The sequence below is a fragment of the Dromiciops gliroides genome, chromosome 4 (genome assembly GCF_019393635.1).
Source record: "Dromiciops gliroides isolate mDroGli1 chromosome 4, mDroGli1.pri, whole genome shotgun sequence".
NCBI classification, from domain to species: Eukaryota; Metazoa; Chordata; class Mammalia; order Microbiotheria; family Microbiotheriidae; genus Dromiciops; species Dromiciops gliroides.
In genome coordinates this window covers 69,123,361-69,149,823 of record NC_057864.1, presented here as the reverse complement: position 1 = coordinate 69,149,823, position 26,463 = coordinate 69,123,361, and the positions used below count along the sequence as shown (strand labels likewise).

General features: G+C 39.1%; 1 protein-coding gene across 2 annotated transcripts in view; it reads left to right on the top strand.

The window, feature by feature from the left end:
• Window positions 1-26,463, top strand: part of ASTN1 (astrotactin 1) — a 469,489-nt gene that overhangs the window by 215,355 nt on the left and 227,671 nt on the right. The window contains exons 3-7 of one of the 2 annotated variants that reach the window (XM_043964036.1): window positions 1,077-1,470; window positions 5,303-5,449; window positions 7,543-7,650; window positions 9,731-9,880; window positions 11,806-11,973. In XM_043964036.1, coding sequence (XP_043819971.1) covers window positions 1,077-1,470; window positions 5,303-5,449; window positions 7,543-7,650; window positions 9,731-9,880; window positions 11,806-11,973 — 967 coding nt within the window. Of the gene's footprint in view, window positions 1-1,076; window positions 1,471-5,302; window positions 5,450-7,542; window positions 7,651-9,730; window positions 9,881-11,805; window positions 11,998-26,463 lie in introns of both variants that reach the window. The other variant, XM_043964035.1, reaches the window with a different exon arrangement.

The following is a 26,463-nucleotide window of genomic DNA, read 5'->3' as shown; positions in this document are numbered from 1 at the left end:
AATTAGTAGGGGAGAACAGGATGAGATAAGGTGGCATAGTAGATAGAGTATTGGACCTGGAAACATGAAGACCTGAATTTGAATCCTATCCCAGACTCTTATTAGTTGTCTGACCCTGGTCAAGTCACTTAAACTCTCTGAGCTGTAAGATGAGGAATTTTGACTCATTGACCTCTAAGATCTCTAAATCTATTATCTCATGCTCTTTATAATCCTTTTCCAAAGGGCCTAAAACTATCCTACCACTTTTGAAGTAAGTGTACCTTTAAAGAATTAGGACTCTTGGTAAAACAAAATAGTTCCCTATTTCTCCCACTGAGGTGATTGCTAAATCATCCCATTTGATCAATGTCATGAATAGAACACTAGAAAGAAGAAGTTAAAAAATCATTTATTAAGCATCTATTATGTGCCAGACACTATTCTAGTCTTTAAAAATATTATCACACTTCATTTTCACAGCTACTTTTGGAGATAGGTGCTATAATCATCCCATTTTACAACTGAAGAAATTGAGGCAGACAGGTTAAGTGACTTGCACAGGGCCACACAGCTTAGTAGTAAGGCCAGATTTGAACACAATTTGAACTGGACCTGGAATCTTTCTGACTCTAGTGCCAGTGCCATCTTCACTAAACTGCCCAAGTGACTAATAGTTAAGAAAACATGGATTCAAAGCCTGCTTCAGACATTTATTAATTATGTGCACAAAATCACTTAACGTCCAAGGACTTCTGTTTCCTCATCTGGAAAACAAAAGGGTTGGACTTGACCTCAAAGGTCCCTTCTAGGTCTAGACCTAAGATGCTAAGATACTTCACTGGTGAATGATCCATAAACCATGCACCTTCCTTTTCTTTCAATTCAAGCACTGATTATAGTAGTTTGTTCCTTGCTGTTGAGCTATGCATGCAGCAGGCACTGGATATATGCTTATTGAAAAAATGAATGAGTGAATGTTGATTTTTGATACTTGCAGCATTAAGATTTTTGAATTAATTCTCTTTGGGTGGGCCAAACCTTGAGCCCGACTTTGGCCTTGCATCTCCTAGCTTTCTGTTTTCTTCTTTCCCTAGGGTGGCATGATTGCTCTGCTGCTCTCCATCCTGTGTCTAGTAATGATCCTCTATACCCGTCGACGCTGGTGTAAGCGGCGACGTGTGCCTCAACCTCAGAAGAGTGCCAGTGCAGAGGCAGCCAATGAGATCCACTACATCCCTTCGGTTCTGATTGGTGGCCATGGTCGTGAAAGCCTGAGAAATGCACGGGTGCAGGGTCATAATTCAAGTGGCACCCTGAGCATTCGAGAGACCCCCATCCTGGATGGCTATGAATATGACATCACAGACCTGAGGCATCACTTGCAGCGGGAATGCATGAATGGTGGTGAAGACTTTGCCAGTCAGGTTACCCGTACTCTGGACTCACTCCAGGGCTGCAATGAGAAATCTGGGATGGACCTCACACCAGGTGAGAAGGAGCAAATGGTTCATGGTCTCTCTGGGGCTCCCTGAGGCTTTCTAGCTTGGGCCTACTGGAGCTGGGGAAGGGTGTATATTTCTTCATTCCAGGCAGTGATTTCCATAACTGGTTGGCTATTTCAATGTCTAGCTGCCTGTGGGGAAACAGAGTAAGTCACTTGCAATGATGCTAAGAATTGTTCATGGATCAAAAATCTGGACAAGAAACCAAGAAGAGAATCCCTTTTTCTTTTCAACTCAAGGTGGGATTTGAGACTCATCAACATTAAACACACGTGCCTTCATTCCCTTTCAGTTGGGTCATACATCTGGCCTAAGAAACAAAAAGGACAGAAAAATCCATTATGTATATGTGTTGGTATGAAATATGGGCATATGACTCTTTAATTTCCAAATTGGGTAGCCCCGCTCTGGAAAGTCTTTCTTGATGTCCCCGAATTGCTCAGGTATTCCTGTTGGATTTCTACTTTCCACTTATCTCATTCTACCTTGTATTAGAAGCATCTGTGATATATCTCATCTTCTATTAGATTACAATACTCTGGTGGGCAGGGACTTTATCATTTTTTATCTTTGTGACCCCAGCATCGAGTACAATGTGTTACATAGAGGATAAACTTAATAAATGTTTATTGAATTTATAGCATTGGTTTTCCTTTTCCCATCTTTCATTCTCCTTTGTATTATATTTACTTGTATACATATCATGTCTGCCCCATTAGATTATAAGCCCCTTGTGGGCAGGGCCTATGTCATTTTTTTATCTTTGCATCCCTAGAAGTTTGTTCATATCAGACATCTAATAAATATTTGTTGAATTGAATCGGTTTGTTAAATTTGAATAACAGTTTCTGTCACATTGTTATCCACAATCTCTAAGACTTTATCTCAGAAAACTAGGGAAAACATTCCTGACAGAGTTCTCCCAAAGTGGATTAAGTTGCCTCAGAAAGAGGTGAGTTCTCTAACATCATTAATCTTCCAGTAGAAGCTAAATGACCTCTTGTTGAATACAAGATGGTAGGGGTTCTGATTAGTTTCAGGTTTGACTTGATCACCTCTGAGGTCCCTTCCAACTCTTGTGTTTCTGTTTTATACAAATTACCATAGTTTCTCTTGTGCCATTCCCATACTCACTTATCCCATTATCTGTGACCCAGGGAGTATTGTTTCTACATAGGAAAAATAATGAGTTAAAGGTATCAGCTTGACACATGCCAACTTTTCTGTGGAACTACTGGATAGCTGAAGGTTAGAAATTAATTTTTTGAGCTATGATGAAGTTCAAAGAGCTCCAATGGACACCCTAAAAGGAACAGATCTCACTTCTACCTTCCCTTCCCCCATGCTATTTTGTTTTATCCACAGCTCTTAAGCACCTCCAGAAGCAATAAATTCCCTGCAGGTCAATTCTGAGGACAATAAGCCCCAAGGGACTGTCTAGATTTTGTGTTAGGGAAACTGCTGAGAGCTTTTCGCTTTACATACTGTCTGCTGTATTTCCTTATTGTTTTATGTGTGTAAGTCTTCTTTCCCCAGTGAGATTTTAATCTCAAAAAGCTCAATGAAGGTGGAGAGGACGTCTCATACATCTTCTGTATTCAGGAGTGCCTACTGCAGTGCTAAGCATGAGATGGATGTTGAGTGTTAACAATGATAATAACTCACATAGCAATTTTAAGGATTACAAAGCACTCTGAGTCAAGTGATATTTTATGCCCATATTACATATGAGAAAAGGAAGGTCTAGGGAAGCTAAATGACTTGATTTTAGATCAAACAGCCAGTAAGTGAGATGAATTCAAACCCAGATCTTCTAGGATGCTACACCCAGTACTCTATTCACTGTGCCTTGCTGAATTGAAAGGCATTTTTGGTCTTAAAAAATTACAGGATTTTGGAGAGTGTCTAGTCCAATTTAAAGATGAGGAAACTGAAGTATGGAGATGTTAAGCGATTCTTCTATGATCACACAAGCAGTAAATAGCTGAGCCAGGATACAAACCCAGGTACTTTGATGCTACACCTTTCCCAGGTCCTTTCCACTATACCAAACTATCCAGTAAAATGTTTTCACCTTGATCATCCAACCTTAAGGACTTCACTCTCCATTCTTTATAGTGCCTCACCTCATGAGTCTGATTTTGATGACCTAATATGGCAGACTTGAAATCTACTCTGATGTAGTAGAAACTATTCAAAGTCCAACTAAACTAGATAGCCTATAAGAACTGATGAATAATGGTCTCTACATTTGGATTAGTGACCTTTCTCACTAAGGGGATGACTCCCAATTCTACCCATCAAGTCCTATTCTTTCTCCCAAGCTCCAGTCCCTAATTACTAATTGCCTCTGGTACATTTTGAGCTGGATATCCAGTATCTATTTTGAATGTCAAAAGCATAACTCAAAAAAATTTTTAAAAAGCATAACTCATTACCTTTCCCCCTAAACCCACCTCTATTTTGGTAGGGCACTGCCATTTTTCTAGTCTTAGATGTTAACAACCTCTCTATCATGCTAAGTTCTTCATTCTTCCTCACCACACATATTCAATCAGTTGCCAAGTCTTGTCATTTCTAGTTATAAAATGTCTCTCAAATTCATCCCCTTCTCTCCACTCTCTCTATTTCAAGCCCTTGTTACCTATTTTGTGGATTTTTACAATGGCCTCCTCATGAATTTCCTTGACTTAAGTATCTTCCCTCTTCAGTCCATCTTCTGTTGGTTGCTCAAGTAGTTTTCCCAAAGCTCGGGTCTGATCATGTCACCAACCATCCCTACTCAATGAACCTTGTTGTCCTCCTCTTACTTTTGCGATCAAATATGAACTCTTCTGTTTTGAGATCAGAGTCATTTACAACCTGTCCCCTAGCAACCTTTCGAGTCTCATTACAGATTAATTTCCTTCTATACTCTATGATTCACCCTAACTAGTCTTCTCACTCACTGTTCTTCAAACATGACATTCTGGTCTTAATGACTTTTCACCAGCTCTCCTCTAAGCTTGGAATGTAATTCCTCTTCATATCCCTTCCCTATTTTGAAATTCATTATTTCCTTCAAAACTCAACTAAAATATCACTTTGTACATGAAGCCTTTCTTGATTCTCTTTAACTACTTATGTCTCCCCACTACCAATCACACACACACACACACACACACACACACATACATCCCCTGTGAGAACATAAGCTCCCATAGGGCAGTGACTTTCATTTTTGTTCTTTGTAATTCCACCATCTAGCAAAAGTCTTTCCATATTGGGCCCATGTTGGATGTAGATGGGTAGTGCTTAATAAATGTTTGCCTTCTGTCCAATGACTATTCTAGGAAGAGCTAGGTTTGGCGAGGATCATAGAATCATAGATTTAGATATGAAAGGAACTACAAAGATCATTGAATTCAACCCCATCTTACAGATGAAGAAACTGAGATCAAGACAAGTGACATGATTGGCCCAGAGTCATACAGGTATTAAGATCTGAGATTGGACTCAAACTCAGGCCTTCTAACTCCAGGTTCAAACCTCTCTCCATTACCCCATTGCTGCTGGTGAGTCTCATCACCAGAACACTGGCCACCAAAGGATGGACTTTTTTAGCCACATCAACTCATGAAGATTCCTAATAGAATGTAGGATCACTATCTATGCAGGTCCTTGCAGCATCAAAGTAAGCATCTGTTCTCTCTAAAAGGTTTTTGTTTTGTTTTGTTTTTATTCAAGCAATATCCATAAGTACAAGTGAATTTCTTTGCTCTCTTACACTCTTTTGGCCTTTCCCATGAAAGTCGATGCCTTTAATTCTCCTTACTCAGGAAGTGATAATGCCAAGCTGTCCCTGATGAACAAATACAAAGACAATATCATTGCCACCAGCCCTGTGGATGCCAACCACCAACAGGCAACCCTACTGTCCCACACCTCCAGCAACCAGAGGAAGCGGATCAATAATAAAGCTCGAGGTATGTGTGGGAGCCTCCAGAGATGAGTCTTTCTGTTTGTAGATCTGTTAGCAGCTTGGGGGAAGATTAGTGAGCTTCAAGGTAATACCAGAAGGAGAGAAGGCTTTTTTATCATATACCCACTAAAACCTAATTTTCTTTTATTGACTTAGAGAATAGTTCACATTTCCATAATGCTTTAAGGCCCACCATTTTTTTTCCTCACAGTAAATCTGTGAGGCAGGTAGTTTATATAGGCATTACTATCTCCAGTTTATAGATAAAGAAACTGAGGGTCCTAGAGGTCGTGACTTACCTAAGAACATATAACTAAAAACTGTAGGGTCAGGATTTGAGCCCTGGTCTTCCAATTCTAAATCCAGACCTCTTTCCACTTTACCATTTAATGGGAGAATCCTCTCTTCCCCCTTGCTTAGATCTATCTCTGAGGTCATTAATTGATGGCTTAGATAGAGAGATGGATGGGGAGAACTATGGTGGCCCCTGCTATATGTTAGAAATCCCTATTCCTATACCTATTACAATTAGACCATATGAAAATGATGACAACTATGGGGTGATGGAGAAAAAACACTGGATTTAGAGCCAGAGGACCTGGATTCAAATTTGTCTTGACAACTTGCTCCCTGTGTGACCTAGGGAAATTACTTCATATCATGGTCCTTAGTTTTCTAATCTATAAAAATTAGGGATGTAGAAGCAGCTCTAAAACTAGGGGGATGACAAATATAATTTGAAGACAAATTAGCACCCATCTATGGGGTAAAAAAGTTTTAGTTCATAAGGTTTCCCTCCCGCTGAAATGGCTTCATCATTTGGAGTCATGTGGGCACAGCTAAAAGTCTTTCTCTAATTGAGGATTTCTTAAACTTTTCCACTCATGACCCCTTTTTGCCTGAGAAATTTTTATGCGACCTTGGGTATATAGGTATATAAAATAGGTATACATAACCTTTTACTACTGCCAAATTTTTCACAGCCCCCACATACAGTTAGGTTCATGACCCACAGTTTAAGAAGCTTTGCTCTAAATGACAATCAGAGAGTCATTATGATGAGAACAGTCTTTCCTGTCCCCCATCCTTTCTAAACAGATGTCATCTGGAGCTGCACCCTCCTACTACTTTACATTTATTTTGCATATACAATACATGACTTCTGTACCCTCAAAGCCTAACACAGTACCTTGTATGTAGTAAGTCTATGATAAATGTTTTTTGAATTGAATGGAATTGAAATTCCATCATCACTTCCCCTATAGTGGGCCTAGAACTCAGGTCCTGAGCCCCTGTCCTTGTTTCCTTAATATACAAAGTCATGTATTCTATCCAACATTTTGCAATATTCACTCAGGTTTGTACATAACCCTCCAAGCAGGGATTTCCTGGAGCCACCTTGTGTGTGCTTCTGAGAGGGAAATTTTCAGTGTGACCACACCTCAGGAATTGGCGAATGCTGTTGTTTTGTTGATTGTCCAGCCCTGAGCTAGTAATGGAGAAAATGTACACGAAGCAAGTTAAACTTAAATGTGTGTTCTTTGTGTGTGTACATATATATGAATATGTATATTTATATCTATTTGTATATTTGTGTGTTTTATGTATGTGTATTTATGTATGTGTATTGCATATTTAAATATATATCTATATAAACATGTGTTTTAATATCTATATTTGTATCTGTATTTTTTTCTTTTCTTATTTTTTTTTTTAGTGAGGCAATTGGGGTTAAGTGACTTGCCCAGGGTCACACAGCCAGTAAGTGTTAAGTATCTGAGACTGGATTTGAACTCAGGTACTCCTGAATCTAGGGCCAGTGCTCTATCCACTGCGACATCTAGCTGCCCCTATGTATGTATTTATGTAATACATACACACACATATGCACCTACCTTTTCCCTGTTCTGGAAAACTGGGTATTAAACATTTACCAGCATACCCCTGCCACAGGTCACCACTGACTGAACATAGTTGTTCAGAATGAGTTGGGAAAGGAAAGCTAGACAAAGCCTGATGGAATGTTGAACTTGGTTGGGGGGGGGGGGTGTTCTTGGGCTGCTGCTGCTTTCCTTGATGTATTTCTTTTCATTACAGCTGGATCTGCCTTCCTGAACCCTGAAGGAGATTCGGGCACAGAAGCAGATAATGACCCCCAGCTGACTTTTTATACAGATCCCTCCCGCAGCAGGAGGCGGAGCAGAGGTATGGAGGTGTCACTGCAGTGACAAGGGAGTGGGCAATACAAAGGAGTACTATGGATTGTGCTCTCCGAAGAGAAGTGCTAGAAAAGATATTTTATATGGGTGTCTCTTGGGTTTTGTATCTATCCCAAGATGTGTATGTCACATAAGAGTGAAGCCCTAAACTAGGTATGTGTCAATTATTATTATTTCAGGAGTTAGACAGCCTCCTCCCTACAGTTCCAACTATGGTGGTGTAATTAGGACTTTATTTCAGGACACTGAAATTTAGAGGCAACAGAATTTATAACAGCAAATTATCTGTCTTTTTTTTACTCTTCTCTTATAACAGTCTCCACAACAGGAGCCTTGGCTAACCCAGGATTTTTTGTTTGTTTGTTTGTTTCTCCACCCTTAGATTTTATTGAGTCACCCTGATTCTTGTAGGGTGGTGACACTGTCTCCTCCCATAGCTAATATTTTGAGTGCTCCCAGTTCCCAAACTGCTAATTACAGCCCTCTTTTTCACCCAAGTGTCTTTATCATATAGGTCTCCTCTGCTCCAGTCTTTTTCCCAGATGGAAAATTGAATAGTGTGATCGGATGTGGACCATTTTCAATCCACATTCTCCTCCCTGTCTGGGAATGAAGCAAATCCATGTGTCAAAGATACACTCTGTAGGGACAAACCAGAATGAACTTTTCCTCTTCAGGGGGAGAGGAGAGTCAATCTAGAAATTAAGTCAGAAGATAATTTTTCCTGGAAAATAGTGCACAAGAAATCTCAAACGAATTGAAAGTTTTTCTTCATCAGATGAATCTCTGTCCTTCTGGGAGCAGCAAAATTGTATTATGATCAAACACAAGGGGGAAAAAGTTGATGCTCTGCTATACATATACGAATAGCTATCTAACATTTTAGTGCTTTTAAATTTGCAAATGGATGATGGCGTATGCAGCATGTGTAGTTTATTTTAATAGCACATATTAAATAGCTTTATTTATTGAATAAAGTTACCCAAATATATACAGATACATGAACAAATATTATGTATACACATATATGTGTATATATAAATAGATATAGATATAAATATCTATCTGTATCTCTCTATCTATTTCCCATGTAAACCTCAGCTCATCATTGGAAATCAAGTGTTCTTCTTAACTGTATAGGTGTGCCCCAAACCCTTCATAATGAGAAATCATGAAGAGATGAACTTAAAGACTGTTTTTAAATATAATTTTTTTTAAATGTTGGCATTAATGATGCTATGAGAAATTATAGGTAAAGGGGGGATATGCCAGGATGTTAGAGACCATTAAAATGGAAATTTTCAAAAAAATCAAATTCTGAATATATAAATATATAGAATATGTTAAATTAAATATTATATAACATATGTATATAAAAATAGAAATGTTTCATTTTGAGGACATTGGATGTACATGCAAATTTCAGTTACATATTCAAGTAAAGAATATCTATGCTTACTAAAAAGTATTTACTTGATCCCTCAATCAGTTCTTTTCACATTTATGTTTTAAGATATCTTGTAAATATTCTCCCTTTGTCATTTCTGATCCTGGGCATCTGGATCTGTCAAAGTCTGTATGTTGAATTTCTCTATTTTCAGTTGTTCTACTATCTACTAGTATTGAGTTATTCCTACTTCCCCAGATCAGTTAGGCAGAGTTCGCAACTTAGTTTAAATTTTGGAACAAAAGAGCTTGGGACCAGCCGGTTTGTTAGATGGAGAGAAGTTTTCCTTCTGAGATATTTTGGGCCCTCACTTCCATAAAGGACATAATGTTGTATCACACCCAAGGAACAGTACCAGGGACTGAGGTCACACACATTTTTCCAAGCTCTCTCCATTCCTGCTTCCTTCATCATGCTTCTTGAGATTGGAAAGGTCATAGAGGGCAAGGGAGATAGAAGTGCCTTCCAGAAGGGATGGCTCCTGCTGCAGTGGGTTAAGTATTTTGGGTGCTGGCCTTTTATGAGTACTGTAGGTTAGGGAGGAGAAAAAGAGGGCAATCCATAGCTCAGGCTCAGGTCTGCTTTACCATTTGTTTCCTTTCTCTTGTCTGGTTTGCAGTGGGTTCTCCAAGAAGTCCTGTGAACAAGACCACCCTGACCCTCATCAGCATCACCAGCTGTGTGATTGGCCTCGTCTGCTCATCCCACATGAGTTGTCCACTCATTGTCAAAATCACCCTGCATGTCCCTGAACACCTGATCGCAGATGGTGAGCCCATCCTTCCATGCATGAAGCCAACTCCCTTCTCCTTAACTTATTTTCTAGACACATCAAAGGGGAGTGCCAGGAATCATAAGAAAGTATAATTTGCATTAATGATTTTAAGAGGTGATGTGGAATAAATAATTGAGACCTGAACTTGCAGTTGGGAAGATCTGGGTTCAAATTGCATTCCTCACACTTAATAAGAATTTGACTATGAGCAAATGACTAAATTTGTCTGAGCTTCAAGCAAATTTCTAAGACTGTCAGTTAAAGAAGGATGTAAACAACATTAACGGAGCTAGTTTCCAAACTACTGGTGAAATCATATGTTCTTGATATGTTGCCATATTAATAAGTCTATACCCAAAGGTATAGGTACTTAAGGGAATCAAAATGGGTTGATCCAAAGAAAGACAGGCTTAAAAGAAACTGGGTAAAATCTGAAACATGAAACCAAATAAGTCTAAAAGAAACTAAATCAGTGTTTTTGTTTCTCCTTTTTATTTGGTTCTTATGAACATAGTATAAATATATAGTTCAAATATGAATATATATAGTTCAAATATGAACATATTTGGAAGAATAATTTACTTATAGTTGTAATGGGATAGTATATTCATGCTACAAGAGGAGAACAGTTGATTTGGAGTAACTGGGCTTAGTTGCATAAACTTACTACACATTACTAGCCCTGTGACTTTGAGCAGGTCACAACCACTAGCTCTCAGTATTCACTTGTGTAAAATAATCAATGAACAACAAATGAATAATACAACTAAAATAACTAGCTGGTCTCTGAGGTCCATTTTTGCTTAAAATCTATAATTCAAGTACATTTGATAATAATTTACTTGATGGTATGTTCTCATGGAAATAAAGTTAATATAGCCCAAAATGGGATCAACTTTCAGTGAGAGAGATGCCTATACCTGAGAATATCTTACTTTTCTAATGCCAGAATATCCCTCTGATATGAAAACATTTTCGTTCTTTGAAATCGGGAGCATCAGAGCAACTAGGTGGTACAGTGGAAAGAATACTGGCTGTGGAGTTAAGAGAACCTGAATTCAAATCCCCTTTCATATACCTATTAGCCATGTGACCCTGGGCAAGTCACTTAATGGTGATTGCCTCCAAGGGAAAAAAAAAATTGGGAGCCTCATGAGGAGTGCGGATAGCTTAGATAGTCAATAAACAATCACAATATCCATGGTCAGTAATAATTATCGACATGGATTTTTTTTCCCCTCTGGGTACCACCAGATTCCACAGTTACTTCTGAAGGAACTGCCATTGATGAAATATTTGTATCTTTTTGAGGTTTCAATGGCTTCACTGATAAGTCATTCTGTTCCTAAGACCATCAATTTACAACTGGAATGGACCTCAGAAGCCACTGAATACAAACTCCTAATTTAACATAATAGGAAAAAGAGGTCCATTGGTCCCACAGCTAGAAATGGCAGAGCCAGAATTCAAACAAGTCTTTTTGCTGACTCTAATTCCAACACTCCTTTCCCATTGCATTATAATGTCTTCTTAAACAGACTAAATTGATTCTTTAAAATTTTCTACCAAGGGGCCATAAGGTAACTCATCCTTCTTATCACATCCTCAACCTCTGACATAATTACTCAAAACCCGCATTTAGTTTTTCTTCCACAGGAAGTAGAGTGGATAGTAGGCTATTGGTTATCATATGATAAAATGTCTAAATGTCCCACAGAGGTGTACACATAATCTGAGCTGAGGTAAGGCTTCACCCTAGCTCAGGTCATCACTTGAGTTCAGACTTAGAACTGTGTAAAGGTCAATGGGGGTGACATCATGGTCTGGGATTGATGCTCAGGTAGTCCCAGGTCAAAGTTACTGCATCTTAAGTGCTTTTTTGTGTGTGTTTTTTGTTTTGTTCCCCTCCTCCCTTATAGGAAGCCGCTTTATCCTATTGGAGGGCAGCCAACTGGATGCCAGTGATTGGCTGAATCCTGCCCAAGTGGTACTCTTCTCCCAGCAGAACTCCAGTGGGCCCTGGGCCATGGATCTTTGTGCCCGGCGGCTCCTGGATCCCTGTGAACATCAATGCGACCCGGAAACTGGTAGGCAGGAGCACCGGGCAGCGGGTAACTGTCAGAGATGTCATGCCTCTTGCTATCATTCATGCTTGGGTCATTAATCCTAACTTTCCCATACTTCCTTGGGGAACATTGAACTTACAAATTGTCATCAGGGAGCTGAGTCACTGAACAAGTTGGCTTAATTTTTAGGATCATATCCTAGCCACAGATTTGGTATAGATGGTGTTTCTAGCCCTAAGCCAGGTGTCCACATCACCAAAAACATTTGGCACCAAATTTCCCCAGGCCATCATAAAGCCCATCAGAATCCAAAAAGATCACAAATTGAACTCTGTTTAGTGATCCCTGAATTTGAGAGAGTTTAGATATTTGGAGTCACATAGGTCACTCATACAGGATCCACAGGCCCTTTCTCCATAATATAATATTACTCTCTTTAGGGTCGATAAGGTAAGTGTCCTTGAATCCATGGGTTGAGTAGCATAGGGTGACCTCAACCAGGATGCTTTTGTGTTGAATTACCTTTATGGTAAAGGTAAAGTTAAATAACAGAATTCTGTGTCCACTGTCCCAGGAACACAGGATCATAAATTTAGGGCTGGAAGGGGGCTTAGAAATAATTTAGTCCAAATCATTCATTTTACAGAGGTGGCACTAAGGCCTAGAATGGTTAGGGGACATCTCCATGATCATATAGAGAGTAATGCAGTGAGGTTAAGATATGAATCACGCTTCTTCCAACTTCAAACCCAGCACCAAATCTGCCTCTCATTTTGCCCCGTACGCTCATGTGGATTTGAATGGCAGCAGAGTTTCAGGACTAGAAAAGAGTGAAAATTGTTTCCATTTTCACAAATGAAAGAGAATGAAGTCTGCCAATTAGAGACATCTGTGTTTGGGAGCACAATTCAATTCTCTATCTAATAAGCTATAAACTGAGGCTATAAGAGCAGAGCAGTAGACTTAGGGTAGCTGGGATTAGTTCTCTCTAGTGTAAATGATTCCATTTCCTTGACAGGACTACTTGTGTGACCTTGAACAAGTCACTTAACTTCTGTACTTCAGTGTTCTCATATGCAAAATGAAGTCAATGGGCTAGATGATCTCTAGATTCCCGTCTGTCTCTGCATCTATGCTCCTAACACTCTTCCCCGTGTATTTTGCCATCCAGTAATTCTGGTTTTCTTGCTGTTCCTCAAACCTGATGCTCCTTTCAATTCTGTCCATTTTCTCTGGCTATCCCTCATTTCTCTAACTCTCATACTCTTCCTCTCCACCCCCTAGCTTCTTTGGCTTCCTTTAAGTCTCAACTAAATTTTCTTCAGGAAAATTGTCTTAGTCTTCCCTTGGTGTCTTCCTTCTGAGACTCTCTCAATTTTTCCTGCACATATCTAATTTGTACATCATTTTTTAAATATTGTGTCTTCCCCATTAGACTGAGCTTCTTGAGAGTAGGAACATATTTTCTGATTTTTTTTATTAGAATTGCTTGGCCCAGTACTCAGCATATACCAAGTGCTTAAACAAATGCTAGTCAACTGACTGATCGATTGACTAGGATACAGAAACAATAACTTACTAAATAGTAAACTTTTATTGAAATGCAATTAATGCAATTTTAAAGCAGCCCGTTTACTTTTAAGATAAATAGTGAGGGGTGGGGGTGTGGCTAGGTGGCGCAGTGAATAAAGCACCGGCCCTGGATTCAGGAGTACCTGAGTTCAAATCCAGCCTCAGACACTTGACACTTACCAGCTGTGTGACCCTGGGCAAGTCACTTAACCCCCATTGCCCTGCAAAAAAAAAAAAAGATAAATAGTGAGGGGCAGATAGGTGGTGCAGTGGATAAAGCACAGGCCCTGGTTTCAGGAGGACTTGAGTTTAAATCCGGCCTCAGACACTTGACACTTATTAGCTGTGTGACCTTGGGAAAGTCTCTTAATCCTCATTGCCCTGCAAAAAATAAAATAAAATGCTTAAAAGAGTACTCAGTATATAGCAAATGCTATAACAATGCTAGTCAACTGATGGATTGATTAACTAGGATACTGAAACAATAACTTACTAAATAGTAAGCTTTTATTAAAATACAATTAATGCAATTTAAAAGCAGCCTGTTTACTTTTAAGATAAATAGTGGGGGCAGCTAGTTGGTGCAGTGGATAGAGCACCAGCCCTGGATTCAGGAGTACCTAAGTTCAAATCCAGCCTCAGACACTTAACACTTACTAGCTGTGTGACCCTGGGCAAGTCACTTAACCCCAATTGCCTCACACACACACACACAAAATATATATATATACACACACACACACACACACATATATATATATATACATATATATATATATACACATATATATATATATATACATATATATATATATATATAGTGAGTCAGTGAATAAATGTTTATTAACAAACATTTATTAAGCACCTACTATGTACCAGGCAATGTGGTAAGCATTGAGGATACAGATACAAAAAAAAAGAAAGAAAAAGAAAGACAGTCCCGGCCTTCAAGGAGCTTATGATCTAATATGGGAAGAGGTCACACAAAAGGGAGCTGAAAATGTGGGGTGGAGGAGTGGTGAAGCTAACGGGGCCATGGAGGCATGATGGAAATGTCAAAAGAAGTAGAGTTGAGTTTAATCAGATGAGAAATGTGGAGAATGTTGTGCTGGTCTCCTTAGATGTAGGCATTGCAACTTATGGCTCTACTCCCAATTGGAGGTCAGAGCATTCCCTCACTCATTAATGTTTCCTTTCTTTGAAACTTTCCTTTCTCTTGACTTTGATTCTTTCCAAAGTTCTAGAACATAGTTCTTTTTTTTTTTTTTTTAGTAAGGCAATTGGGGTTAAGTGACTTGCCCAGGGTCACACAGCTAGTAAGTGTTAAGTGTCTGAGGCCAGATTTGAACTCAGGTACTCCTGAATCCAGGGCCGGTGCTCTATCCACTGTGCCATCTAGCTGCCCCCTAGAACATAGTTCTTAATGAATGTTTGGTGAACATCTAGACAAGGAAACAGCTACCACCGAAAACCAGTATGACTTTATCATGGCTAGATCATGCCAGATAACCCCATTTCCCTTTTTGATGATGATAATTATGATGATAATGATTATACTTAGCATTTATACAACACTTTAAAGCTTGAAAAGCACTTGGCAAACATATCATTTTATCCTCATAGCATCCTTGGGAGACAGGTGCCATTATTATCCTCGTTTTACAGATGACCAACATGATAACCAAAAGAGGTTAAATGAATTGCCCTTGATCATGCAACTAGTAAATAAGATCAGATTCAAACACATCGTTAAGTTCCATTACAGCACTCTATCCATTGTACTACATAGCTATCTACTTGAGGGTGTTATTTGGTTGGCAGCTTAGGATTTATTTAAATTTTAGCAAAGCTTTTGGCAAAGTTTTACTATACTCTCCTTGCAAACAAGATGAGGAATGCGGATTATAGTTAAATAGATTTGATATTTTTTCCAATGTACAGGCCTATAGAATAGTCCCTGAGCAGTTTGATATTCGCTTAGAAGGAGGTCTCTAATGAAGTATCAAACTATTCTTGGTCTCCTGCCCTCATAAGATTAGCAATGAATTGGGTAAGGGCATAAATTGCATACTTATATTTGTAGGTGACAAGATTCTGAGAGGTATAGAAAACACAGTTATTGAGTCAAACTATGAAAGGATAGCCTTTTTCATATTATGTATGTGTATATAACATTAGCAATGATCTGTTAATGTAGTCTTTTCCATATACACATATATATACACATAATATATAAATATGTATCATATATACATATAAATACACATAATATACAAATATGTATCATATACACATGTATATATACACATAATATATATTTTAATATAAAATATCTTTCCCTGCCTATATAGAGAGAACATATAGACATATAATTATGTTGTATGTACACATACATCTGTGTATGTATGTATATAACATTAGCAATGACTTGTTATTTCAGCCTTATACACATGTGTATGTATACCCATATAATACATATCATAATATCTCTCTATAAAATATGCTTTGTGTATATGTATGTATGTGTGTATGTTCTGGGCTTCTCATTTGAAGAAGAACAGTGTTAAGTTGGAGTTTGTCCAGAGGAGAGTTAACAGGATGAGGAAGGGCCTTGAGTTTAAGCCGTATGAGGATTGACTAAAGCCCACTGAGGATTTTTTGCCTACACAAAAGAAGATTTAGGGGTAACATGAGCTTTATGTTCAAACACTTGAGAAACTATTACGTATAAAAGAGATTAGTCTTTTTGTGCTTGTCCCCAAAGGGCAGAACAAGGTACGGTGGGTGGAAGTTTCAGAAAGGTAGATTTCAAATATATATATATATATATATGGAATAATTTGCTAATGATTAGGATGCCCGAATATAGAATGGGCAACTATGGCTGATAGTGAGATCCTCATCACTGGAGATAGGTTATATGGGGGGATTCTTATTTCAGATATGGTTTGAGTAAGTTAGAACTAAGTTCATTTCTAGTTCTACCATACTTTGATTCTATGAGAGCCTTTCCTAGAAACAGAATGTAGGTTAACCAAAGAGCTTTGGCTACTGTGAGGTATGTATAATTTTGTGAATAGAGAGGTAATGGTGTTATACAGGGTGTTCATACTTTGGGTAGGAAATGGCCATCATCATCGTCGTTATCATTGTCATCATCATCATCACTAACATTTATTTAGCACTTTAAGGTTTGCAAATATATGTTTGTATATATGCGTGTGTATTAGATAGATAGATTAGATATAGATAGATGGATGGATAGATATAGATAGATACACACACATACATATATATATGTATGATTTTATTTGATTCTCACAACTTTGTAATGTAGTATTGTTGTTATTCCCACTCTATAGATAAGGAAATTGAGGACTTTAAAGTTAAGTGACTTGCCCAAGGTCACAACACATAAAATTCAGATTTAGTTGTGTTTTTTTTTTTTTCCCCTGACTTGGAGTTCAATGATCTAGCCACCTCACCTCTTATGTGACTAGCTCCCTAAATGATCACTGAGGAACTACATACAGTTGTCAATATATCTCTTAGGGTTAGATGAAGATGGATATGTCTATATTTAATCAATTTTTAATTAACCCATTGTAGAGAATCTTGGCCCCCATATGGACTAAAAAGTACAGCATTTAAAACTTCCGTTTGTGGGACTCAGCTTGCTGATTCTCCCACGCCATCAGGAAAATGCCAGACTAAACAGATGGGTTTTTTGTTTCCACCATGCCCAAAAGTCATTTTGCATGTTCAGTCTTAGAAACCTGGAGAAAAGTACAGTCCAGAAGTAAAGTCCTTCCCCATCAAGCTCCTGGTCCTCTTTGTCTGCTTAGCTGTTATCTAGCTCTGCCCGCTCTGAATTGACCATTCTTCCTCTAAAAAGGCCATCTCTTAGGAGAACCGGAATCCTGTTCCATCTGGGCATTAAAAATCAACCAACAGGGGGCAGCTAGGTGGCGCAGTGGATAAAGCACCGGCCCTGGATTCAGGAGTTCCTGAGTTCAAATCCGGTCTCAGACACTTGACACTTACTAGCTGTGTGACCTTGGGCAAGTCACTTAACCCCCACTGCCCCGCAAAAAAAAAAAACCAAAAAAACAACAAAAAAACAAAAACAAAAATCAACCAACACTTGGGAGCACTTAGAAGCAAAGAGATAACCATAGGCTGTTAAAGGAATATGCTATTTCAGACATCATCCAGGCTAAACCTTTCATTTTACAGGTGAGGGAACTCAGGCTCAGAAAGACTGTGACTTTCCAAGATCATATAGCTGGTAGTAATAGAACCCACTCCTGACACCAAATCTGGTCTTTCCACTTGATTCTAAAACCCAAGTAGCACTATCTTCCCTTCTTCTGTGTGGACATGCCAATTTCCACATGATGATCTATAGTGAGACCCTCACATCAACACATATTTTTTTTTCCAATCAGGTGAAAAATTTCTAATGCTTATTGCATATTACTCTGGGAAGTCTCTTGCTGCCAATGATGTCATAGTCTCCTGGCAACAAATGCATTTCCAACTAGAAAGCCATAGAGGGAATCTAAAAATAAGGACCCAAACCCCAGTAACAGTACTAAGTGGCATTATCACTGTTGATGATAACAGTTAGGAGAGATGCTATGGAGATTATACACATAAATATGTATTCACACACATCTATACATACATGTATAGGTGCATGTATAGATGTATTTATGTATATATGGAAGGCTCTGTGTGCCAATTTCCTCACACGAGTTAGATGATGTAGTTATCCCACACTCCTATCACTAAGAAACTTATCGCCTCCCACATTCCATCGCAGATCCCATCTCCGTATAGCTTTCATGTGTTGGAATTGGCTGCAAGTCAATCCAACCTTATTTTTGCAATCTTCCTAGCACTTTTTGGAAATGCCATTGTGCTGGGTCATGTGCTTTCCCAGCCAAGCTGAAATGTGTCTTAGGAATGGATGAACAGCGCTAATGCTGGAGAGGAGCAGTCTCTGAGGCTGGGATCTTTCAGCCTTTTTCCTTTTCTAGATCAGCCCAAGATTGAGCAAATATTTACTTACCAGTTCCCAAGATCTCCCAGACAGGGAAGTAAAGGCCAGGCTTGCCCTCCCACCATGTTACAGCTAGACGACACTGAGTGTTCTAGAGAGATTAAATGACTCATTTAGATCATATAGAGATTTAGCTGCAGATCTGGAACTGAGAACAAGGAATCTCCTTCCCTATGTCACACTATAAGCTCCAGGTTATGGGATCTTCTCATTATTCCTCTAAAATTTATGTCTGATGGATATTTCTACTCCAGAGGTATCCCAAACTCAACCTGCCCAAAAGTGTCAAGAAGATCTTGGTTCAAGTTCTGCCCTGATACATACTGATTGTGTGACCCTGGGCAAGCCATTTAACTTCTTAGTTCTCTAGACAACTCTCTACTAATTGCAGAATAGGTGCCAGACTACATGGGTAAGGGACTTTGGTCCACATAAGAGTTCCCTATATCAATGAAATTACAAATCTATTATCTCCCCATTACTTCCACTAACTCTTGCTTATTGTGCCCTTTCTAACAACTTATACATTATCTTTGAATGTTTGCTCTCACTCAAAACCCCCTGACCCCCAATTCATTGCCATGTATTATAATTCTATCTCTTCAGTTTCTCTCCCATCCATGCCCTTTCTGCTCATACCACAACTATCCTCTAGGAAAAATAATGGTCATCTCTAGGCAGAACTATTAGAGTAGCAACCTAATTCTATATGTATGTATGCATGTACATATGTATGTATGTATATATATATATATATAGAGAGAGAGAGAGGTATATGTATATATTTGTATTTTATCTATATCTATATCTACCTATAACCTATCTATCATCTAGCTGCCTATCCATCTATCATCTACTATCTATCTATCTGTCTATCATCTATCATCTCTATCATCTTTCTCTATCTCTCTCTATCTCTGTCTATTCATTCACCCACCTACCCATCCATCAATCCATCCATCCATCCATCCATCCATCCATCCTTCCTTTTATCTCTCTCTCTCTCTCTCTCTCTCTCTCTCTCTCTCTCTCTCTCTCTCTCATCTCTATTTGCATTCTAAGTCTTTCCCAATATGACTGTGTGTTTCCAGTGATATACTACATTGATCCTCGTCTCAGGATCTATGCTTTAGCCAAACTGGCATACTTCCTATTCCTTGTACATGACCTCCCATCTTCCAGTTACATGTTCTACATAGGCCATCCTTTCCACCTCAAATGCTCTTGCTCCTAACCTCCACTTCTTTTCAAGACTCAACTTTGGTGCTACCTTCTTGAGAAGGCCATTCTTATTTCCCTCAGTCATTAGTACCCTGTCCACATCACCTTGCTTTTGCTTTATCCATAGCCTACATTTATCTATCTTTGACCATGTTCTCTCAGCGCTGTGCCCCCCCCCAGCAGAATGTAAGCTTCTTGAAGGCAGAGGCTGTGTTTATATTCCCAGGGCTTAGAAGATTAGAGGTATAATAAAGGCTTGCTAATTGGTTGATGGGCTCCATTAGTAGTGGCAGACCTGGCATCAAAAATACTTATCTCCCTTAGTGTAAATCTAGTTTCAGACACTGCCTACTTGTGTGACCCTGAACAAGTCATTTAACCCTGTTACTTCAGTTTCCTCATCTGTAAAATGATCTGGAGAAGGAAATGAAAAATCATTCCAGGATCTTTGTTTTTCAAAAAAAATCTCAAGTGGGGTCATAAAGATTTTGACAAAACTGAAAAATTACTGAACAACAACAGTTGATTGATGAACCTATTCAACGTTAAGTTCCCTCCAGGTTGCCTGCTAGCATTTCAGGAAATTTCTGGTAGGTATATTCACCATGGAAATGACACTGATTCAACACTTATTTACAAGATGCCTACTATATGCCTCCTGCAAGGGACTAAGAATATAAAGATGAAAAGTGAGACCACCATACAATCACTTCACATGTGTTCTGAACTGGAGAACTAAGGAATTAAGAGCAGAGCTTCTAGATTTTCATTTCATTTAGAAATAGAGTTGATAAAACTTGAAAGTGGCCAATTGCTTTGTGGAAACACAGTCAATGAATATCTATTAACAAATATTTATTAAGCACCTACTATGTGCCAGGCACTATGGTAAATAGCAAGAATATAAGTACAAAAAAAAAGGAAAGAAAAAAAAAGAAAAAGAAAGGCAGGTCCTGCCCCTCAAGGAGTTTATAGTCAAACAGAGGACAAGCAAAAAAGAAGCTTAAAAGGTAGGGTGGAATAGTGGGCAAGATAACTGGGCCATCAGGGCATGATAGATATGAATAAAGAAGTCCAGATGAGTGTAGCCAAATGAGAAATGAGAAGCCTATACTGAGCTCCCTTTGTGTGTATGTATGTATGTATGTATGTATGTATGTGTGCATGCATGTATTCATGCATGTATGTTTGGGCTATTTGTAAATTGAATTCTTTGATTCAAAATCTTCTCTCTGTTTTTCATCATTTTGTCTGTCTGTCTCTCTCAGGCTAACATCTTGTACTATTTCAAACCTTCTTCCCCAGCCCATACTTTCAGGATGGTTGGAGAAAGGGGTGAAGTAGAGACTAGCCCTAAGGATAATTTGCAGGCAACTCCCCCTTGAAGGGGCCTCACCTACCATACTAGGTGTTCTAACCAAACACAGAGAAGGTTCCATATTGTGGGTGGCCCTTGAAGGCAAATGAATAGTTTTTCATTTCATTTAAATGGACCAGGGCTTCTCAGTACCTAAGACTCACAGCATATTTCGAACCTATTGCAAAAGTCCTCCCTCCCAAGTTGCAAATTTAAATCCCTCCCAGATTGATAACCCTAGCACCCATTTCTGGCAACACTTGGCTGAACAGGGAGAGGGACTTAGTGTTTGATGTCCGAAGTAATTTTAGGATAAAACCACTTTCGCCTAAGATCATCTTATTTCTCTTCCAGAATCCCCTTTTCTTTGGTTTTTAAAGCAGGTGGAAACTTCATCTGGAGAGAATAATCATGTCTGGATCATAGCCATTTTTCTCAGTCTACTCAATTTGTAAGCTTCTTCTCTGCCATGTGATCAGCTGGGAGGCCTTAGCACCTCTGCCTTATGCATGGATTCTCTACAATGCCTGGCCAAAACAACCCAATCTCTGTCCAAGAGGAGCAGCCTTTTGGGGAGGAGGCCAACTCAAGCTTGTGTCTCTTAGATCCATCACTCAGCTCTAGTTATGCTGATTACTTTCAGTCTTTTGAAGACTTTCTCTCTAGGTGAAGTGCTTTCTCACACATTTTAAATGAGCAGCTAAAAGACCACAGGACACAGGGGACACAGTGTTTTGATTAAAGATTTAGAGCTAGGAGGGACAAAGGAGGTGTTTGAGTCCAAACTCCTGATATTATTAAAGGTGAGGAGCAGAGTAGTTAAGTGATTTGCCCGGGATCACAGCTGAAAGAATCTAAAACTGGATTTGAACACAGGTTTTCATTACTTCTGTTTCCAGTCCACTACCCATTACACCATGCTGCCTCTTAAAAGTATAGCCATTAATCAAGGCTCTATTTGTCTTTCTCTGGAATTGACTGTTTGGTTTTTTTTTTTTTTTTTTTTGGGGGGGGGGCTTGGCAATGAGGGTTAAGTGACTTGCCCAGGGTCACATAACTAATAAGTGTCAAGTGTCTGAGGCCGGATTTGAACTCAGGTCCTCCTAAATCCAGGGTCAGTGCTTAATCCACTGTGCCACCTAACTGCCTGCTGGAATTGGCTATTGAAGAAGGTTGCTTCAAAAAGAATTTGATCCTATGGGGAGTTCACACCACTAAGTATGTGGAGGCCCAGATTCCTGCCCTGTGCATCTCTTGATGGACCCCTACTCTCTGGCAATACCACTGCCTCTGACTGCCTCTCACAGTGCAGACTCTACCTAGGTTTGGTACTTCTCTGTAGCAGTGACACGTTTCTCCGTTGGATTCCTGTGTACATCACCACAGAGTCAGCGCTTCATGTGCTCACCACCATCTGTCGCAGCAGATGCAGTAACTGTAACACTTCGAGCTTCGGAGGGCATCCAACACCCTTGTGGGGCCTTTAAAATTCACAGCTAACAATCAAAGCCTGTGCATGCGCGAAGCCCCTCTCAAAGTCAAGATTTAGCAGTTGGTTGCCATGGCAACCTTTCCTCTCAACTTCTTTAAAAGTAGGAGTTGGGTGAACTGGTTTTGAGTGGTGGTGGTAGATAACATCACCGACCCTACAAACCTCTTCCATCAAAGTTGCATTGTGAGTGGAGATGAGGTCCGCCTGAGAGGTTAATCACCACTATTCCCAAGTAGGTTACTATAGTGTGTGGAATCAGAAAGACCTGGTTTGAAATCTCACTTTAAATATTTACTAACTCCATGATCCTCTTCTGTATCAGAGGGCAATTTTGCTGTGGAACTTACATTCACGGGGTTGTACCAAAGATCAAATGAGACAACAGATGTAAATGACTGTGCAAACCTTAAGTGCTCTCTCGGTCGAAGTCAGCTTTCCTCATGATTTTGGTTTTTGATAACATTCAACTTATATATTTTTAAAGTACATCTATATTTATTAACCATTGACAGGGTAGAAATATGAGTTTGGAGAGAGAATTTGCATCTTCCTTGTCTTTGCAGCTTGTCCTTGAGGTACAAATTCTAGACACCTGATAAGGAGACAGTGTATGGGAAAGGTCTTATAAAATACTGATAAAGGGACTTTTCAAGATGTACAAATCATTTTTCCTTCCAGCAACCAGGCCAGTGGGGATTTCTGGAAATTTTCCTTTTGGGCTCTCTTTCAGGAGGTGATTGGTGGATTTTTCAATTTCTATTTTACCTTCTGCTTCTAGAATATCAGGACAATTTTCCCCGACAATCTCTTGGAAGATGGTGTCTAAGCTCTTATTTTGGTCATGGTTTTCAGGTAGTCCAATGATTTTCAAATTATCTATCCTGGCTCTATTTTCCAGGTCAGCTATTTTTTCAAGGAGATATTTCACATTGCCCTCTATTTTTTCAATCATTTGGATTTGCTTTATTGTGACTTGATTTTTCACAAAGTCATTAGCTTCCATTTGCTCAATTCTAATTTTTACCTCCTTTTCCATTTGGCCAATTTGGCTCTTCAAGCTATTGCCTTTTTTTTCATGACCCTCCTGCATCACTCTCATTTATCTTTCTATTTTTTCCTCTACCTCTCTTACTTTTGCCTCTACCTCTCTTTATCTTTAAAGTCCTTTTTGAGCACTCCCATGGCCTGAGACCAATTCATATTGTTCTTGGAAGCTTTGGATGTAGGAACTTTGACTTTGTTACCTTCTTCAGAGGGTGTATTTTGATCTACCTTCTCACTAAAGAAACTTTCAGTGGTCCACATCATTTTCTATCTGCTCATTATCCCATCCCATTTCTTGGATTTTAAGTCCTTCTTAAAGTGGAGCACTGCTTCCAGGCTGCACCGTCCCAAGTTTCCAGGGGTCCCAGGAGATACAATGTAAGGAGAGGCTCATTCTCAGCTCACCTGGCCTGTAAGTAACCACAGGACCTGCTTTCACTTTAACTCAGAAGCAGAAATCTGATTCTCTGTGGTTGAAAGCTTGGCATGCCTGTGCCTCTCCTCCACTGAGCCACAGCCACTCAAGTCTGCTTCCTGGGCAACACAACAGTGCTGTGCATCAGCTCCAGCATAGACCACTGCTATCTCCCCTGGCCAACTGCTTGACTCCCTCACCAGTCTGTGAGCTAAGTTCCAGAAGCAGCCACTGACAGTGATGTTTCCAAGGCTCTGGAGGCACAGCCTCCCTGAGGCTGGTGCGGCTGTGTTCCCCTCCCCCCATGGTACAGCAGACCTTCTTTGCTTCCCTTTTAAGCCATCTTTGACTGGAAAATGGTCTCACTCTGTTCTTTTGTGAGTTCTGCGGCTCCAAAAACTATCTTATGTCATTATTTGGAGGTATGTGGACAGATCACGGGAAGTTCCAAAAAGTTGCTGCCTTTCCTCTGCCATCTTGGCTCCACCCCCAGTACTCCAGTAGGGATTATTGTCTCAGTTTTACAGATAGGGAAAGTGAGACTTGAATAAGTAAATGGACTATGGCCATGATAATAAAGCTAGTGTTGGAATAAATATTTGAACTTGGATCTCCTGACTGCCAATTTCAGGTATTCCCACCAGTTCACACTTATTAAAGCCTTTCTTATATCCATGGATGATGCCTCCTCCTTCTCCCACCCCCCCAAAAAAAAGGAGGGGCTAAGGAGAGATAGAGATCATTGACAACAACTATAATATATTAAAACAATAATTATATGGTAACAACAAATATATAAACAACAGGAGTTATAGTAATAATTAATAACAATAATAATGTCAGGCACTACCTGAATTCTCATATAGTTGTCTTTACTTATGGCTTCAGGTCTCAATCCAAAGGAGGAACTCCAGCTCTAGAAATTCCCTTCAGTAATACAGATTGGCAAATGTGAGAGATAGTGTGTTGCAGTATAGTGGGTAGAGAGACAGTCTTTGAATTGGAGAGATCTGGGTTCAAATATTGCCTCTGACATATACTAAATGGACAAATTGACTAACCTCTCAGTGCCTTAGGTCATTCTCTCAGTAGCCATTGTATTTATTTCCATTTTTCTTATGATGACCAGTTGTCAAATACAGAGCTTGTAGAGTTTTCCTATCAGGACTTTCACAATTATTACTGTGTTTGATACAACAATACAATAGGTATGTATGACATATAATATTATCCAAATTTTTAAAATATAAAAAACAACACTAAAAAATCTTAAATGGCTTATCTAGGAAACCAAACTAGTAGATGGCAGAACTGAGATTAAGATTCAGGCTCTCTGATTCTGCTATGATGGTCTTTCATTATTGTCATGCTGCCTCCAAAGTATTCATATGGTGCTTCAGCATTCCATAAGAAACTTGTAGATTTTTAAGTGGTCAGACATCCATCAACCTCGGGTGGATCAGTGGAGATGGATAACATCCACGATCTACCTCCTGTTTCTTGATGTAATGTTTCATATAAAATCCATAAGGACATCACTTTAAAATAAACATGACCACTTGTCCAATACATTATGATGGGATTTCATTTTTGTGTATGGGTAAGATTAGATGGCTGCCAACCCTCACATTCTATGAAGTGCAATCTTCCAAAAGGAGGAACACCTTGGAACAAGTCATAATTGACTTAGATGGCTGGATCTTTTTTTTTTTCCTCTTATGTTTGGTAAAAGTAATTGCATTCAGAGCACAACCACAACAGGACTCAGGCCTCCTGGGAAACTGAGTGTATAAAAGGTCAAAATAAACGACTCTCTCTAGCCAGTCTCCTAGCTCCTGTCCTCTTCCTCACTCTACTTAGAAGGTACCTTCGCTGGATTTGTCCTTTTACTTTTCCTGAATCAATGACTTAATTGATGATGATACCATCATTTTGGTATTATTTATTTATTTATTCCTTTATTATTTTATGTATTTATTTACTTATTCATTCATTCATTTGTTCATTTGTTCATTTATTTATTTATTTACTCCTTTATTTATTCATTCATCTACTTCTTTATATTTTTTGTTTATTGATTGATTGATTTAGCCAGGTTGTTGTAATTGTTTTAGTTTGAATTATAGAATGAAACTTAAAACAAAAACACCTGATTCCCAAATCCTTATAGAAGTATATTGTAGGGGGCAACTAGATGGCACAGTGGATAAAGCACTGGCCCTCGATTCAGTCAGACCTGAGTTCAAATCTGGCCTCAGACACTTGACACTTACTAGCTGTGTGACCCTGGGAAAGTCACTTAACCCCAATTGCCTCACAAAAAAAAAATTATATATATATATTCT